The sequence below is a fragment of the Mustela erminea genome, chromosome 16 (genome assembly GCF_009829155.1).
Source record: "Mustela erminea isolate mMusErm1 chromosome 16, mMusErm1.Pri, whole genome shotgun sequence".
Classification (NCBI taxonomy): domain Eukaryota; kingdom Metazoa; phylum Chordata; class Mammalia; order Carnivora; family Mustelidae; genus Mustela; species Mustela erminea.
Window position 1 is genome coordinate 46,710,421 of NC_045629.1, and position 19,181 is coordinate 46,729,601.

General features: G+C 43.6%; 1 protein-coding gene across 5 annotated transcripts in view; it reads left to right on the forward strand.

The window, feature by feature from the left end:
- Positions 1–15,335, forward strand: part of MATN2 (matrilin 2) — a 133,674-nt gene extending 118,339 nt beyond the window's left edge. For 2 of the 5 annotated variants that reach the window (XM_032316215.1, XM_032316219.1), the window contains 8 exons: positions 1,074–1,196; positions 3,423–3,578; positions 7,697–8,110; positions 10,502–10,654; positions 11,654–11,725; positions 12,078–12,212; positions 12,596–12,694; positions 14,788–15,335. In XM_032316215.1, the coding sequence (XP_032172106.1) occupies positions 1,074–1,196; positions 3,423–3,578; positions 7,697–8,110; positions 10,502–10,654; positions 11,654–11,725; positions 12,078–12,212; positions 12,596–12,694; positions 14,788–14,843 (1,208 nt within the window). In that variant the 3' untranslated portion in view covers positions 14,844–15,335. The remainder of the gene's footprint in view (positions 1–1,073; positions 1,197–3,422; positions 3,579–7,696; positions 8,111–10,501; positions 10,655–11,653; positions 11,726–12,077; positions 12,213–12,595; positions 12,695–14,787) is intronic. The other 3 variants (XM_032316217.1, XM_032316218.1, XM_032316216.1) reach the window with 3 other exon arrangements.
- Positions 15,336–19,181: the final 3,846 nt, after the last annotated feature.

Here is a 19,181-nt window from a genome sequence, read left to right on the forward strand (position 1 = left end):
TCAGGTTAAAAACTAAGGACATGTAAAAAAAAAAAAAAAAAACCATGGACATTAGTTGGTTTTAATGGACCAGTATGGGTCCACTAATTATAACAAACGTATCACATTAATGTAAGTTACTAATTGGGTCTGGGGTTTATAGGAATGCTATGCTGTCTTCTCCAATTTCTGTAAATCTTAAACTTTTCTAAAAAATAAAGCCTGTTAAAAGAAAACAAATAAATGAACAGATGAGAAAAGCTATGGCTAGAGGTACAACTGAGGCTGTTCATTTATGCCCTGTGGCCAGAAACAAGATTCTAGCAGCTTCTAGCCCTGCCCTTTATTAGCTGGGCAAGTTGTTTCACCTCTCTGACCCTCTATTTTTCTTTAATAATATTATTGTGTTGTTGCTGGGAGCACAAATCTCTTGTAGAGACCCACCTTATGATGAGTCCATATTTATGTGTCAGAAAGCAAAGCCTCTTAGATGGGGCCAAGATGCATCTCTGTTTCATCAAAGGGGAGTGCGTTACCCTGAGCAAATGATTTTCATCCCTATCAGTCATCTTTTCCTCAAGCTTCTCAGAGCACTTGCAAAGAGCAACTTGTGCTGACACGTTTCAAGAAAAGATAGGTAATTGGAATTATGACTCTCATAGTTCACAGACAGGAAAGGTATGGGTCCAAGTGGTTAAGTGATTCTCCAAAGCTGTAGGTCAGGGACAAAGCCAAAATTAGATTTCAGTGCCAGTCTAAATTGAGGTTTAATCTTCAAAGTTACCGTATCAGACCCACAGTGTTTCCTATTGCTTTCAGAAACTGCCTCTGCAGAAAGCCAATGATTGATTGCATTTAATGGGATATTGAAGTGGTGCTGGTGAGGGATGGGGGGGGATGATAGTGAGGAAGTTGGAAGAGTTTACCTAAATTAGACCCACTGAACTTCATCCTCAATTTTACTTTCCTCCCATGGATCACTGAGCTCCCGTGGGTGTGGGGTCTGGCAGCTGAGATGGGTGAATCCTCCAAGGGGAAGCCCAGGGGAAAATTTATGTTGGTGAAATTGATTTGACTTGCTCTGCTGTCCTCAGGGAAGGACGTCTGCCAAGCAGTAGACCATGGCTGTGAGCACATTTGTGTGAACAGTAATGAGTCGTACTTCTGCAAGTGCCGGGAAGGATTCAGGCTTGCTGAGGATGGGAAGCGTTGCCGAAGTAAGTTGCCTCCAGGTTGAGATGACTTCTTCCATCGGCGGGACTCGGACACTTAGATAACTTCATTCCGTATTTAAAATCTTCCCCTTGTTGTTACAAGTTCCTGCCTTGGGTCCTCTGAGAGTGTTTGCTAGTGACCCATGCAGGAGACCCTTAGTTCTTCAGGACTTTCTCAGTCAAGGTCACGAGTTGTCAGGCTCTTTGCGTCTCTCCGTTTTCTCCTAGTTGCTGGCCCTTGCACAACCATTGTGTGGATGCCCAGAGCCTCCCACAGAGCCTGGCTAATCTTGGACAGAATTAGAATCTCTGCCAGCAATTACTATGAGGATCAAAGGATAATTACAGTGCCTTTTCTTCTTGGAAGACCTTATAAGTAAGGGTAGAGGGTGGGAGAGGGACTAAGGGATTTTTCTGTGGGTTTTATTTATCCATTTTTGCTATTGTTTGCCTCTGTAGGTCTGTCTGAGAGAATTCTGAGAGTTTACTTAGAAGGTGCATTAGGTTTCCTGGAGAAACAGAACCCATAGGGGTATGTGTGTGTGTGTGTGTGTGTGTGTGTGTGTGTGTGCGCATGCACGCATGTGTCTATTTATAGAGATAGTCATGGAGATAGGGGCAGATGGACAGGGAGAAAATCTGTAGGGCAGGCCAGCAGTCTGGAGACCCAGGAAGAGCTGATGTGGCAGTTCTCATCCAAAGGCATTCTGGAAGCAGGATCCCTTCTTCCTTGGGGTGGTGGTGGGGGATTCAGTCTTCCGCTCATCCAAGTGTTGGATGAGGCCAGCTCTATGGAGTGTGCTCTCCTTCACTCAAAGTCTAATGACTGAAATGTTAACTCATCTAAAAAATAGCTTCACAGCAGCATCTAGATTGATGTTTGACCAAAGAGGTGGGCACCATAGCCTAGGCAAGGTGATACATAAAATTAACCATCACAGCGCCCCAAAAAAGAGACAGATGGGACACATGAGCTTGGTGAAGTGGGCATTAGAAGAGCCCAGGGCAAGGATTTTTCCCCACTGGGAGATTCTGAGCTATTAGTCCCTATTTGGGCGTTGGGCAGGGGGTGTTGGTGTTGAATTGTATTTGCTTTTGTTGACACTCTGCTCTAGTGGGCAGGATGGCTCTTTTTTAGTTAAGGCAAAATCAGTTCATTTGCTTTTCAGGTTGATTTTGGGGCATTACCTCAGAGACTCCTTTGAGATAACTTGGGACTCCCACATGTCAAGAAAGCTGGCTTGAGTGGAGCTCACTGTCCTCATTCCTCCACCAGGACGAGAGGCTCCTACCTTTAGTGAGATGTTCTGTTTGAACAACTGAGTTCCAGGAAGCTGGCGGGACCCTGGCCTAACGCTGCAGATCTGCCTGCACAGCCCTGTTTTACCGTCACACTACAGCGTTCCCTCAGTGGAGGTCATGCCTGCCGTTCTGCCCATTGTGTCTGCCCCAGCGGAATGTTCATGATTTTATTTCTGTGAACGCACGTGTACACATGGGTGCCATTTATCCACACAATGTATTTTTTTGCTCAGCAAATTGAGCTATTGTACACCAAGCACAACCTCTGCAATTTGATTACTAGACCAATTGCCACCCTTTCCACTTCTAGGGGGATCTGTAGTTACCAATCCCAACTTTATAGGAAGCTTCTCCTTTGAGGGAGCTAATGACAGAAGAGAGCCGTAGGCTTTCATGTGATGGGGGAGGGGCACATGGGAGACGCGTGTGTCAGCTCTGCCATCAACTTCCTGCATGGCCTCAGGTGGCTCCGTGACATGTTTTGAGTTTCTTCATGTATACACTGGGTATAATTATTACTGTTTTCGTCTTCTCACAGCATATTGTTAAGATTGGAGGGCTGTAACTACTCTGAAGCATTTAAAGTACCTCACACATGAGAAATGTCTGTTAATTGAAACTGGAGTGTTTGGGACATCTATGGGAAAAAAATCAGTAGCTTGGGAAAATCAAACCCCAAAGCAACATCAAATAATTCTAGAAATTAATAAGAAATACCCAATCATCCATCTCACCACTCAGGCTTGTGGAGGCTGGGGCTTTCTGAGAGGAGTTTCTCCTTTCCCATGCCCCATCCTGAGTATTAGAATGAAAAAAAAGGGGGCATATTATAAAAGAAAGTTTAAACAGAGATGGGTTTTTTAAAAAATGGATTAATTCCTTGATCTGTCCTGACATGACCACTCAGTCCGGCTCATCCCTGCACAGATGGAGTTGCTCATCTCCCCGTGTTTCCCTCAGGGAAGGATATCTGCAAGTCGACCTACCACGGCTGCGAACACATTTGTGTTAATAGTGGCAACTCCTACATCTGCAAATGCTCAGAGGGATTTGTTCTAGCTGAGGATGGAAGACGGTGCAAGAGTAAGTGATCTGAACTGGGCTTTCTGCTTGAATTTGGCTTGGGAGCAATCGCTCTTTGGAGTATTTTCAGGAAACAAATCCCTCACCTCTGCTTCTCCCTTCATGGAGCTTAACTGAGGCACCTGTGGAAAAACTTTGTTTGAGTTGACAGTAAGTTCATTATGTGCCAAAAGGCTGGAGTGATCTTAGACTGAATAAGCATAGCTGGAATGAGAGAGGCAAAATTTGTCCTCTGGGGAATTACATTCAGTCTGAGCATTGCATTTTAGGAAAAGAGAGATCTACGTTTAAACACTTAAAAAAAAAAATGCCTTCCAAAGTAGCAGAAAAAAAAATCTTAAGTAAATTATTTTGTAATCTCAGAGTAGAGAAGAACTTTCTAGGGGCGCCTGGGTGGCTCAGTGGGTTAAAGCCTCTGCCTTCAGTTTGGATCATGATCCCAGGGTCCTGGGATCGAGCCCCACGTCGGGCTCTCTGCTCTGCAGGGAGCCTGCTTCATCCTCTCTCTCTCTCTCTGCCTGCCTCTCTGCCTACTTGTGATCTCTGTCGAATAAATAAATAAAATCTTAAAAAAAAAAAGAAGACCTTTCTAAACATGACATGAAACATAAAAACCATTTTTACTTTTATGTTTTTAAGATTTTACTTATCTGTCAGCTAGAGAGGGAGTACAAGTGGGGGAGTGGCAGGCAGAGGGAGAAGCAGGCTCCCCACTGAGCAAGGATCCTGATGCGGGACTCAGTCCCAGGACCCCAGGATCATGACCTGAGCCAAAGACAGATGCTTAACTGAGCCACCCAGGCATCCCAAAAACCATTTTTTTAAGGATTTTATTTATTATTTATTTGACAGACAAGAGATCACAAGTAGGCAGAGAGGCAGGCAGGGGCAAGGGGGAAGCAGGCTCCCTGCTGAGCAGAGAGCCCGATGCAGGGCTCGATCCCAGGACCCTGGGATCATGACCTGAACCGAAGGCAGAGGCTTAACCCACTGAGCCACCCAGGCGCCCCCCCCAAAACCATTTTTTAAAAAAGAGAAAATGTCTACTAGGAGATTAAAGCTATGATATCTTTTTTAAAAACCTATTATCATGGATCAAAAAGGTTGATTATTCCTTAGGTTGACAAAGGTATATTGTAATAGACAATACATTTATTACTAGGTGTCTGAATCAGTACAGCCTTGAGGAAGGTAGTTGGGCAATTTTAAAAGGCAATTCCACTTCTATTTGTATTTTCTAAATATATAGATACACACACATACTTACATACACACACATACATACATACATATATCCTTTTGTAATGTTTAAATTCTGTTCCATGTGCATGCATTATTTTTTAGAAAAAAAATATTTAAAGAAAAAGGACAATGACAAGCAAGATTTAAGAAGTTCAGCACGATGTCAAATGAAAAATAAAGGAAGAAACTGAGGATCTTTGTAGAAAAAGACTCGAGGTACCATTCAAATGCCAAAGTGACAGTCACCTCATTGGTGATTTATAGGACAGCGCTGGGGAAGGAGAGAACAGTGGGGAGAAACTGCAGCTCAGCATAAGGACAAAGACACTTTCAGGGAAGCTGTGTGATTAGTTAAGATCATGAACTTCGGGTCAGACCAACCTGGACTTCAACCCCTGTTCATACTACCTGTGTGATCTTGGACAAATTATTTCCCTTCTCTGAGTCTCAGTTTCTTCATCTATAATCTGAGGACAATGCCTCACAGAATCTTCATGAGGATTAAAGGAGATTGTTTATTTATAGGTGCTTAGCCCAGTGCTGGCACATTACCAACCACTCGCCAAACAGTAGCTCTTGTATCGAGCAGCAGCAGACATGTCCAGAGACAGGGCTTTAACGGGGAGGTGATGAGCTCTCCATCAGGAGAGGTGTTCAAGGCCAGGCTGAATGGCTACTGCGTAAGGATGTTATAAGGATATAAATAACAAGAGGGCAGCACTAATGACCTTCAAAGGTCTTGTCCAGCCCTGAAATGGGGGACCTCTTTGAAAATGAAGTTCCGGAGGCAAATCACAGCCCCACTTGCAGTCTCCTTGACTTAACCACGAAAAGAAAATGCCCAAGTACAGTTGGACAGCCCTCTGCAAACAAGTAGCCCGCAAGGAAGCTATCATTCTTCCTGGTCCGGGAGCAGAAGTCTGGTCCTTCTGGCCCTGAAGTTCTTCCACTCCCTCCAGCATCCTTCTTGCCTGGAGAAGCCTTTTGTGCCTCTCTCTCTGCATAGAGGCTGCAAGGACTGATTTTGTTCTGTAAGAAAAGAGTGTAGGGGGAAGAGAGGGAAACAGACCTACTGCTGGAAAATTATTCCAGTATTTCTGCAGGCTGCTGGAGAGTCATGTGTGTGCTGCCCGAGTCTTAAATTTTTATTCTTTTGATTCAAGAACAGGCTGTGAATGTAAATGAAGAGGAGACTTGGCTTTTTCCTCTTTTGCTAATAAACAATCAATAAGTTGAGTAACAGGAACAAGCACTTAATGGGGTAAGAGAAGAATTCAACCCCCAACAGCACACACACACACACACACACACACACGCATTAGCATATCATTTGCTTTTGTGTGTCCTTACTTGCTTGTATTATTGTGCTCCACTTTCCAAAATCAGACAACTGCTTGATACAGAAAAGAGAACGTTATATTGCGTACCGTAGACCGTTGGAAATGAGATCATTCATCTGGGATCTGTAAATTCTTTTATGCAGCCCTAAATAACAAAAAGTCTGTCCACACCCAGATTGCCTAAGTATTCACACGGGCTTTCCTGTCAGCCGTCCAAGTTGCCTGAAGAGCTTCCGTATAGAGAATTCCCAGTGAAGGGGCGCCTGGGTGGCTCAGTCATTAAGTGTCTGCCTTTGGCTCAGGTCATGATCCCAGGGTCCTGGAATGGAGCCCCGCACTGGGCTCCCTGCTCAGTGAAGAGTCTTTTTCTCCCTCTCGTGCTCCGCCTACTTATGTTCCCTCTCTCACTGTGTCTCTCTCTGTCAAACAAATACATTTTAAAAATCTTAAAAAAAAAAAAAATTCCCAGCGATGATTCATTTCTAAGTTTGAATGGGTCAATGGGGTGTTTACAGGTACGGCACCCAAAGGGCACCACCTCCTTCACTTACACCGTCCACAAGCGTTTGCTGAACAACTATTGTGTGCCAGGTATGGGGGGAAAGAAATGGTCCTTGCTGAGGAGAAGCTGGCGGAGCAGAGAGAAGGACACATAACCAGGTGGTGGGCGGTGCGGAGGGCTAACCGACTCCGCCGGGCTGGAAGCTACGGCATGTCAGGGGTTTTGCCTCGGTCCCTATTGCCATCCTGCCGTGCCCACTGCCTGGCGTGAAGCAGGTGCTCAAGAAGCCAGTTTTTGTCAAATAAATTAGTAGTTGTTAGGAAGACACAGAGTAACAAATATCAGCTCAGTGACTAGGAAATTTCGCTGGAAGGAAGAGATGACGGATTTAAGAATTTAAGAATTTCCTTGTCGGCCGTCTGTCAGAATGCCAGCCCTGGGGGGATGTCACCCTCCTGGAGGGAAGTTGTAGGAATCTTTTATGCAGTCAGACCCTACAGTGTACTCTACCCACAGCCCCTCCCAGACTTGGCTGTCAGTGACCCAGAGTACAGTGTGGGCCTGGTTTCTCTGACAGTTTGTACCTCTGTCGTGTGATTTTGCTTGTGAAGAATATTCTTTCAATCAATTTAACAAGGGGGCACCTGGGTGTCTCAGTGGTTAAAGCCTCTGCCTTCAGCTCAGGTCATGATCCTAGGGTCCTGGGATCGAGCCCTGCATGGGGCTCTCTGCTCAGCAGGGAGCCTGCTTCCTCCTCTCTCTCTCTGCCTTTCTCTCTGCCTACCTGTGATCTCTGTCTGTCAAATAAATAAATAAAATCTTAAAAAAAAAAAATTTAACAAGCCACCGGGAAGGCAAATGGGAAAATTACCGTGGATTGTGACTCTCTGAGCCCCTTCTGTCCATCCTGTGTCTGATCTGAGGAACCAGGGGGCTTTCCAAAGGGGTCCTGCCTCCCACTGAAGCATGCTTGTCTCCTACTCCAAGTGCGTTTTGACCACTTGGCCATCTCGACTGTCCTTTCCTTCCTGTAGGATGCACTGAAGGCCCAATTGACCTGGTCTTTGTGATTGATGGATCCAAGAGCCTTGGAGAAGAGAATTTTGAGATTGTGAAGCAGTTTGTCACCGGCATCATAGATTCTCTGGAGGTGTCCCCGAAAGCCGCGCGAGTGGGGCTGCTCCAGTATTCCACGCAGGTCCGCACAGAGTTTACCCTGAGGAGCTTCAAGTCGGCCAAGGACATGAAGAAAGCCGTGGCCCACATGAAATACATGGGCAAGGGCTCCATGACAGGGCTGGCTCTGAAACACATGTTTGAGAGAAGTTTTACCCAAGTGGAAGGGGCCAGACCTCTCTCCACACGGGTGCCCAGAGTGGCCATCGTGTTCACGGATGGACGGGCTCAGGATGACGTCTCAGAGTGGGCCAGTAAAGCCCAGGCCAACGGTAATAAGGGGTAGAGGTGTGGTGCACGTCACTCCAGGGTCAGGGTTCTTAGAGTCACTGGGTGGCCAGATGGTGAGTGAGAGATGCCCTGAGCTTTGGGAGAGGCTGCTGGTCAAGCTTGGATACACCTTTCCTGCACTGCCCCCTAGAGGCCATGATGGCACCCCTGCGTAGTCTACACCAACCACACCTGAACGGTCTCTGGCCATTTCCTGGCCAGTGTAGGACCTCCAGTGGACAGGAGCGACCCTGCACGCCTTATGATAGCGAACACCCTTGTGTTTGTAGGAGGCAAAAGTTAGCTTTAAAGAAAGTCAAAATGTTGGGAGAGAGCATGACTCAGTTAACTCAGGAAAGCAAAGCCTGTTCTCTGATGTTTTCCAGACTCAAGGACTGGAAGTTTCTTTAGTTGTGCCTAGATGCAAAGTGTGGCAGAGGAGCTGTGGCCCCCCAGAAAAAGGAAACCCAAAAGCTAGGATGGTTGGTAGAGCAAGAAGAAGGCGAAGTGACTGGATTCCTTGGGGGAAATGAGAAAATTTGAGGTCTTGAAGCAGTTTGCTTGAAAGCCACTTTCTTCAAGAACTTGTTGAGGGTATATTACTTTAGCAACTGCTGTAAGGGGGGAGAAGGTATGCAGACCAGGGCTTCATCTCAGGTGTTATGGGCCTAGTACCTAGACCAGGCCTGGCACATAGTCCATGTGTGACTAATACTTGAGAGTAAATGAACAAGGAGAGAAAGTACTAGCAGTCTTATTAGTGGACTCCGTCCCTCCTCACAGAAAGGCTGGCTCATACTGACATTCAAACACTCTTTGTGATGGAGGCCATTTTATTGTTATTGTGTACCTCACGGATTGATACCTTTTCCTCTAGGCCAATAGAATAGTAGCCAAAAAGTGTCCTGTCCTGAATCCTCTGAGTGAACTGTAAAAATAGCCTGAGAACGCATATCAAACCCATGAACCCCTCTAGCCTGCATTTTTAAAGTGTACTGGGAGAAGTAGCTTGTCTCCAAAGACAGTATTGTCTCCTTTTATTTGCCTCATTGAGACTGGTCTACCTTCCTCTTTCCCCCATTTAGATTTCCACCAATCACCCAAGGGCAGGTGGTAGGAGATACTGATGTTTATTTGGTTCTAAAATCAACAAAATTTATCTGAAGTGACATCCTCTGATGAATTGTTAATGAATTCAATATAATTCAAGTGAATTAAATTATGCATAGCTAATATAATCTTAAAATAGTAATTATCCTTTTTAGGAAGTTTGCATGAAGTCACTGGGCTCCTGGACAAATATGTTGATCTTGCCGATAGACCCTACATAGACTTAGAACAAGGCATAACTCTTGCCCCTTGGCTTAAAGAGGCACTTTTATGTGTATTTTTTTAATCTGGCCTAATGAATTAGCCAGAACAAGATATCAAGGCTAAAGAATGTTGAAAATGAAGGAGAATTTAAGTTCTTACTGTGTTTTGCTTTCAAGTGAAGCCTATATGGAGGAAGGGAATCTAATGATTTCTGTTGTTTAGAAAAGGTTTTGGAGCAATCTCATATCCCTGTTGATATCTAAGGTTGGTACTTGGGTTATTCTTTCTGTCTGACATAGAGGATTTCCAAGGGTCTGCAGATTTTCCTTTTCAGTTCAGCACCTCCTCATAAGGCTTTGTCCTTTCAAGAGAAGTAGGTAGAATGCAGCTTCCCTTGCACACCCCTGCCCCATCATTAAAGGTTCCTATCCTGTACCTTTAAGAAGTAGAAACTAGGTTAGAAGGTCATAAATTGACCTGCTTCTTGGAATTCTCCCAGAAGAGATTCCCATTTAATAAGCCATAGGAGGGACGCCTGGGTGGCTCAGCTGGTTAAGCGGCTGCCTTCGGCTCAGGTCATGATCCCACCGTCCTGGGATCGAGTCCCGCATCGGGCTCCTTGCTCAGCCGGGAGCCTGCTTCTCCCTCTGCCTCTGCCTACCACTCTGTCTGCTTGTGCTCACTCTCGCTCCTCTCTCTCTCTCTGACAAATAAATAAATAAATAAATCTTTAAAAAAAAAAAAAAATAAGCCATAGGATACTGCTCTTTTCTACTTTATCCCCAAGGCTAATTCAGGCAGAAGTTGAAGATTTGTTCAATGACCTTGCCCAGAGCTGAGCAAGCAACAGGTTGGTGGTCTAGCTCCCAACCTCCCCTAGTGCCTCACCTTTCCCTCATTGGAACCCCTTCTTTTGTTCATAGGGCTGAAATAAAAATGGCAGAAAGATAAAGGGGGGTTGACCTGGACCCCTCAAGTCACACCACGTAACATGCACCCGGCTTTAGGTATGGTACATGCAACTTCCAGACCCTGGGAACATAGCTCTAACTACCTTCTTCATTTGCTCTGCAACGTAGGCATAACTATGTATGCTGTCGGGGTAGGAAAAGCCATTGAGGAAGAACTACAAGAGATTGCCTCCGAGCCCACGGACAAGCATCTCTTCTATGCCGAAGATTTCAGCTCGATGGGAGAGATAAGTGAAAAACTAAAGAAGGGCATATGTGAAGGTACTGTAATTGACTCGAGGAGAGCAGCTATGAAAGCTTGGAGGAGCAATTCTCAACCTGTTCCTCCCAAGTGCTCAAAAAAGTGCCTCCCTGGTGTTTGGGGCCAGTAATGTCTGGAAACACTATGCCCAAAAAGGGGAAACAGGAGAGAGAAGACGGGATTCACAGCTAACACTGCGTGAGCGCTTGCTCTGGGCTTGGCAGTGTGATCAATCTTTTGACACACAAGCACAGTTCATCCCCACAAAAGCCCTCTAAAAAAAAACATTGAGCTAAGACACAACCATTATACACAGCACAGAGCTGAGGTTCCATTTTAGGAGATGCCTGTAATTGGACTGGAAAGGGAAGGGAATCCTTTCAAATGTAAGGAACACCTTGCTGCAAGGAGTGGTTCTTCTGTTTACAGAACACAAGCCAGCCCTTTAGAACCTCCATTTTGTTCTGTCCCAGAGCTTTCCGTGCTGATCTCACTGTGCCAGGACAGGTAGAGCAGCTCTGCCCTGGCTCGCTACTCCTGCCCCAGGTTCGGTCACCAGCCAAATCCTAAGCTAAGTGATGTGTTTCACTCCTCCGAAGGAAAGAGCAACAAGAGGGAGGGGGATGGGGCGAGAGGGCCTTTTTAATGCCAGGAGAGATTTCACCTCTTGGCTGTTTCCTTCCAACTGAAATGCCTCTTAGAGGGGGTCCCCCTGCAGTTTGAGTCCTTGGCCAACGTGACTTTTTTTCCCACCCCAACTTCTAGGCATGGAATTTGTGAGGGCATTCTTAAGTAAGATGCACTTAAGGGGTCCAGGTTTCTCTTACTAGAGAATGTCCCTAGTGTGGTCTTGGATTACCCTGGAAACCAATTGCTTTTTTTGAAACTGGTGTTACCAAATAAAACTGAAACACCCTGGGTGACAGCAGGTAGGTGGGGAGCTGGTCTGGGACGTTTCCTAAGGAACACACACGCACGCAGACGACTGTCACTCCCTTTGGTCATCTTTTCCCCCTCAGCTCTGGAAGACTCTGATGGAAGTCAGGACTCCCCCGCAGAGGAACTGCCAAAGAGGATCCACCAGCCAACAGGTAAAATTAAAAAAAGCCAACAGGTAAATTTTAAAAAGCAGTGTTTCTAGAACTTTTGGTGGATGCTTCCACCATGATTTCCCCCAGACAAAAGTCATAAAAAGTGAGTCAGTAAGATTTGAATTATGCCAACTATGGCTTTTTTTTCCTCGATCAGATAGGAAACATTTACTCTATACTTTTAAGCCATATTTGGTAATGTCTCTACTGCCAGTCTTTGGCCACAGTATGTCCCAAAGTAGAGCTGTGTGCCACAGCTAGGAATACTAAGTACCTTACTCTGACCACTGACAGCTGTTATAATCACAAACATGTAAAGCAGGTTTGACTTCAGTTTTCTTTCTCTTTACAGAATCTGAGCCAGGCACCATAAATATCCGAGACCTACTTTCCTGTTCTAATTTTGCAGTGCAACATCGATATCTGTTTGAAGAAGGCAGTGTTTCACAGTCCACACAAAAACTTTTCCATTCAACAAAATCTCCAGGTAATTCCAAATACAGTATTGCTTCCAGTGGCTCAATACCAGCCCCTTAGCTTGCCAACGGACTCAGTTGCAAGGAGGAAAGGAAAGGAGGAAGTAGGAAATGGGAAAGGGGGAAAGAGAGGGGCTTAAGTAAAATGAGAACTAGAAAAATTAGCTGAAAGAAATGGGAATAGCCTTCCCTGCAGTCCACACTAGCCGCAGCTCTCGGTGTTGGAAATCCATGCAGCCCTCTCCTGAAATTTACTGGATCTGGCTGTGTGGAACAAGTTGAACATTTCTTTCATTTTGGTTTCTTCCCTATGCTGATTCAGTCCTATTATTATGCATCTGGGAAGTCTGGTGGGTTACAGAGGTGAGTGAACACTTTCCATGTGCTTTCTCAGGAAGTCCTTTGGAAGAAAAACACGATCAATGCAAATGTGAAAACCTTATCATGTTCCAGAACCTTGCAAATGAAGAAGTGAGAAAGTTAACACAACGCTATATCCTTTTCTAATACTGTGCTTGTCTGTGTGATATGAAGAATTTCACCAAACTTCACAGATACTGTCGGTATGTATTAAATGAAGTCATTTCCATAAATCCATGAGTAGTGAACTCGTAGATTAAGCAACCTGCTAGGTGTTTGAACATCAAGGGCAAGCCAAGCTTCATGGCAAGCTTGGGTCAAGAACTTGGTTGCTCTCTGCCATTCTAGGGTTCAGTGTTTGAGGCCAGCCAGTCAGTACGCAAAATAAGAGAAGACAGAGTTAAAATTTAACTCCCTCTCTGCTGGGAGGAAAAGGGTCTGTACAGGTCTGATGTCCATCAAAGGTATGGTAAGTCTCGGCAAAGAATGTAGAATGATGAAGTTTCAAACTCCCATCTAAATTCCAAACCTTTCTTTCGGCCCCAGGCCACACTGCAGCCAGCCACAGTGGGTAAGCATGTAGTTTCTAGAGGACTGGGGTTTTTTGTTTGTTTGTTTGGCAGCTGGGATGTTTTATATCAGCACTCTAAGATGAAACATTTTATCAAGGGAACAGCAGACTCAATGATTCATTAAACCAATATTACACATAAAAGGAATGCTTTGAGATAATGGAGAAATGAGGATTCAGTGTTTTTATATGGCCAGTTGCTCTGAACTTAAAATTTCAGTAAGCTTACTAAAGCTGGCTCATTTCTATCTCAGCATGCATCAACTAGCCTATAGGGAGAAGGTTGAATTCTGAACTCTCTCTTTGCCAATGGGTTTATATAATAAGGAACAGATGTAGCGATTCCCTTTCTGAAAGCTGGAAATCTGTTCCCCTAAGTAAAATAATCTGACAGTGGTTAATGTAGGTGATGAATCCAGGCTCTCATTCTGCCAGGGGGACTGGTGGAGGGTATTAAGGAGCTTACATGAAAACAAATGCTTGTTCTAATGCCCCTCGCCTCTCTCCTTTCCCACCACACTTCGGAGGGTCTGCTTCACGAGAGACTAAGGAAGTTATCTGTAAAAGAGCATAGGTCAGAAGTCTTCAGTGCTGCTACCCTTTGGCCATTATCTGGCATCATGGGTGAAAACTCTCCCATCTCTTTACTCTCGTGACATCATCTTATTAAAACCCAATTCTCTTTACTATATTATTCCCCAAATTGTCACTTCTGGCTCCTAAAGGTATGTTACTGCAAACTAATTTATAAGCAACACAGGTGTGAGTAAAATTTAAAAACATTTTTTAAAGGGATGGCTCGGCTGGTTAAGCCTGACTCGATTTGGACTCAGATGATGATGTGAAGGTTGTGAGATTGAGCCCCACCTCAGGCTCTGTGTTGAGGGTGGAGCCTGCTTGGGAATCTCTTTCCCTCTCCCCCCACCTCGCCCCATTCCCCCTCACACACATTCTCTCAAAAAAATATTTAAAAAATTTTTAAAAAACTTTTTTTTTTGGTAACTCAACTACTTTGCTTTGATGTTGAAGTGTTTAACCTGAAGGGGATTTGTAGTCTTTTTTTCTTTTTTTTAAGATTTTATTTATTTGGGGTGCCTTGGTAGCTCAGTGGGTTACAGCCTCTGCCTTCGGCTCAGGTCGTGATCCCAGGGTCCTGGGATTGAGCCCCGCATCGCATCAGCTCTCTGCTCCACGGGGAGCCCGCTTCCCTCTCTCTCTCTCTGCCTACTTGTGATCTCTGCCTGTCAAATAAATAAATAAATCTTAAAAAAAAAAAAAAAAAAAGATTTTATTAGAGAGAACACAACCAGGCAGAACAGCAGGCAGAGGGACAAGCAGGCTTCCCACTGAGCAGGAAACCCAATCTTGGGCTTGATGTGGAACATGATCCCAGGACCCTGGGATCATAACCTGAGCCAAAGGCAGACACTTAACTGGTAAGAGTCACCCAGATGCTCCAAGGGATTCATAGTCTTGATAGCATGTGTTAAATGGCTTACTATAAACCTTCAATCAGAGTTAAAAAATTTTTCTAAATGGGGAACACCAGAGGTTTGTATCTTTGAGGACAAATTTTTACATAGCGACATCAAATTGTATTTGATTGTAAATAAAAATAGACAATTCAGATTCCTCTTCCTTAATTTGAGATTTACTAGAAGAAATGACACAAAGGATGGAAGCCCTGGAAAACCGCCTGAGATACAGATGAAGATATGAAATGCGCTATGTATTTGTATGTCATTGTATCAAATGTTACAACAGAAGCAGCTTGAGCCCCAAAGCTCAGGCTATTGAGTCTAAAAAGTTGTAAAGTAAAACAGGACTAGGACTTAGAAAGCTGGTTTGCTATAGAACACAAAGGCAAAAGTGCAACACTAACTTGTATAAATTTGAGAAAAAGTCCTTCAGAACCCTAAAATGAGATTATCAAGTGAGAATAAATAAGCTATGCAAGCTATTCTGTAACATACTGTGGACATGATTTGCTTTTGCTTTATCCTGCCTTAGTGTTGTGATCTCATTTGACTAAATTAGTTTGCAGTCTTACTTCTGTAGAACACTGGCCATAGGAAGACTTTTTTTGTATTGGACTTTTATCTTGATATATGTATATGGATGTATGCATAAATTCATAAAACCTATGTACTTGAATTAAGTTGGATTTTTTTAATACAATATTAAAATTCACCACTTCAGAGAATGGTATTCTGTGTAAAATTCCTAGTTCACTTTAAATGCAAAATATGGTTATGTGGGAAACGGTCAACCTCGACTCTCACTGGCAATCTGGAAAACCCAAGTTAAAACAATCAGCTTGGCAAAAATTAGCATTGGACTACAGTGTTGGCAAGGATGAAGAAAATGGGGCTCTTGTACACTAGTGAAAATGCAAATAGGCGTGCTCTTTGGAGTATAATCTGTCAATACCTAGTAAAACTGAAAAGGCACACCAGCCTGCACTCTAGCAGCTGCGCTCACAGGCATCTAACTAGAGGACTTCAGCACATGCACACAAGGCGACCCATAGAAGAACACTACTTGAGTTTATAAACCACCAGTTGAAAATAACTGAAATCATCATCAGAAAGGAAACTGATAAAATTATGTGATCCCTACCTCAGAAATACCATACAACATTTAAAAGGAAGGCACTAGACCTACATGCATACATAGTAAAACTCAAAGCTGAATTTTAAAAAGCCAAAGGTACTGGCGCCTGGGTGGCTCAGTGGGTTAAAGTCTCTGCCTTCGGCTCAGGTCATGATCCCGGGGCCCTGGGATTGAGCCCCGCATCTGGCTCTCTGCTCATCGGGGAGCCTGCTTCCCCCTCTCTCTGCCTGCTTCTCTGCCGACTTGTGATGTCTCTGTCAAATAAATAAATAAAATCTTTAAAAATTAAAAAAAAGCCAAAGGCAGGGGCACCTGAATGGCTCAGTCAGTTGGGCATCTGACTCTCGGTTTCAGCTCAGGTCATGATCCATGATCTTGGGGTCCTGGGATGGGTGTTAGTGTGGCTCCGTGCTCAGCAGGGAGTCTGCCTAGGGATTCCTTCTCCCTCTGCCCCCACCCCCCTCCCATAATCTCTAACCAAAAAAAAGACCCCCCAAATGACATCTTTCCCATGGAAGCTACTGTATTTGATGCCAAGTGATTCTTTTTACACAGAACACTTTCAGTAAGCTTGTTTAAATATTTCAAGAGGAGTGTTTTCATCAGAATGTTCTCCCAAAGGGCATTGTGGTAGACTGAGAACATGTCTTTCGTGTATCTTCAATCTTATCTGAAAAATCATCTGATTTTCTCCAAATAGAAAAGTTGCAATTCAAAGTATTAAACCATGTATTTGTATTTGAGTCACCCAGTTGGTCCTGAATGGGCTTTCGCTAGTAAGTACTGACCTGGGTTGGCATTACCTTGAGATGTACTCCCAGTTAAGGCATTGCTTCCTTAGCTCAACTGTACTTCACTTTCCGTTGAGTCCCAGCTCCCCCTAGTGGCTCTAGACTGCACCCCCCAACCCTTAATGTTTAGCTATTAAATACATTTAATCAGTTTTCAAGTTTCTTCATGTTGGGGAGAAGGCCTTCAAAGGAAACAAAGACCTCCAACCAATCAAAATTTACATATCCATCCCGATACTTACTTGAAGATAGTCTAAAATCTGAAGTATTTCTCCTTTTTCCTCATTTGGCTCTATACAGGTCTTAGGTGTAAAAGTTTTACATTCAGGCTTATTGTGGTGACCTTTACAAGCCTTGATTTCCTCAACTGTCAAATGGAATGAAGTATGATCTCACTGAATTGTCAAGAGAATTAAATGGCTTAATGTGCACATTACTTAGTAAAGTATCATTTTAGATACTCAATTATTAGCCATTATGTTTTTACTCTTCAGCAGTCCATGATGTCTGACACAAAGATGGTAATTTATGTATATGTTGAGTCAATGAATGAATGCTTTACTTACCTTAGCTCAGGAAAGTACTTTGGCAGATTCCTACTCCTTAATTCTCTTTTGAGGCAAACAGGTAGGAGGTAGTAAATTACAGTACATGTATAGATGCTCAAGGCCTACTATCAAAACAAGATGAAGATGAAATTCTGGCCTAGAAAGTCAAAAGCCTATCAAAGAGAATTAAGTAAATGTTTAAGCCCTAAAAGTCATTATTCATCCTACTGTTTGAACTCATGTGATACAAAGCGGAGTCTGTCCTCTAGGGCCTTCCTTAGTTTAGTGAGAAACAGGTGTGATTAATGCCATAAAAAAGGTTCTATGGTAACTCAGAGGCACCCAGTCTAGACTGGAAGAGGCTATTGGGGTAGGCCTGGAAAAGGAGGGCAAGAGGAAAGGAAAGCAGATGCCACAGCAGACATGGGGAGCCCAAGTGTGAAGTGGCAGTTGGAAATAAGGTATGAAAGCAAAGAGAACTGTTTTCCATGGACCAGATCTTCCAAAAGGCCTAACTAACTGCATTCGAGACCAGCCTAGAGTTTGGTTTCTTTTCTAAGTACGTTTTGCCCCTGCCATGATACCATACCAATTGCAGTTAACACACTCCACAATAACCAAACTCTTCTTTGGGACATTTCTATCTCCAAACCTAACAGGTAGCTTAGCACAAGTATGCGATAAATCCAGTTGGCTGGAATTTCCTGCAATCTCCCGCATACTAGAGCTTCCCAGCCAAACACATTACTTTGATTATAATCAGAAAATAACATTTAAAAATACCAACTTAGACCTTCCCAGATCTTCCTGGCCAGTAGTATTTTCTCTATTTCCGGCAGCATTTTAATGGCATTCTTCACAGCTGTCCTAAGCCAGCATGAGTGAGGTTTAATCTCCTTTTCTCTAAACTTTAAATTCCTTTCTTCCTAAACAATGAGTACACAAAAAACACAGATAAAGGCAAAAGCTCAATGACCTTATAGTGTATTATCACTATACAGAAGCCCCAAGAAATCACAAAATTATTTCCTAAAAGCCATCATTCTAAAATGCCTGCAGCCAAAAATCCTGCAACAGAATCATTACGAAGAAATGGTATACTGGTACCTGCAATATTGTATCCTCCAGAAACCACCCCTGAAGAAATTAAATTGTAACTTATCAACCTGGAGGGAAAAACAATCCAAAATTAACCTATATCACTGCAAGCTCAATTTGAAAGGCAAAATTTACCAAGTAGAAAATAAGCACACAAACTTACTTAACCCAAAGACAAACAGTTCTCACAACCGTTGAACAGACTAATAACACTAGAGGCCAGCAATACTCTGACCAAGCAATTCTTTTCAAGGACAAACTTCAAACATCTTAAACCACCTTGGGCACACTAGTCTCTAGATATGAAAATACGAGCACTTTAGAATGCTTAACAGATTTCCACAGCTCTGTGGCTCTTAACCAGGAGATGCTACTTTTGAAAACATGGGGTAACATTTTGGGTATCATTATAACATGAAAAACCATGAGAAATATCCTGCAGTATCCAGTCCTCCACAACAAAGAACTGTCCCAGGGGAAAATGTCAGTAGTGCTCCTAGATTGAGAAATACTAAGTTAACTGAACAATCAGTAAGAAAACTAGTTAGTAACAACTATTCTTCAAATTTTATCTACAACCTCAGATTAACTTCAGACACAAATTAGAATCATGCAGTATCAACCCATTCCCTTTCCTATACAAAACTGGGAATTTCACCCACCCGTGGTTGTTCCACAGCTATTAAAAAAGGACTCTTGTGATTCCAAGTTCAGTAAATACTGGGACATGGACACTCTGTACAGTGTACTGATGGCATCCTCATCTCCTATGTCTCACTCATCTACTACTTGAACTGCCTACGAGCTAAGATCTTTAAGATCTTAAGTCCAAAAGAAAAGGTTAATTCTGACACGGCTGCAGCCTGAAAGCCCAGCACGGATGTGTAGAGTATACTTTACCAGCAACACATGACTCCATAAATCAAGATATATTTTTTTCCCAAGTAACTCCTGAAAATGTCCCCAAGGAAATAAAAGAGGGAAAAGGGTTCCAGTCCG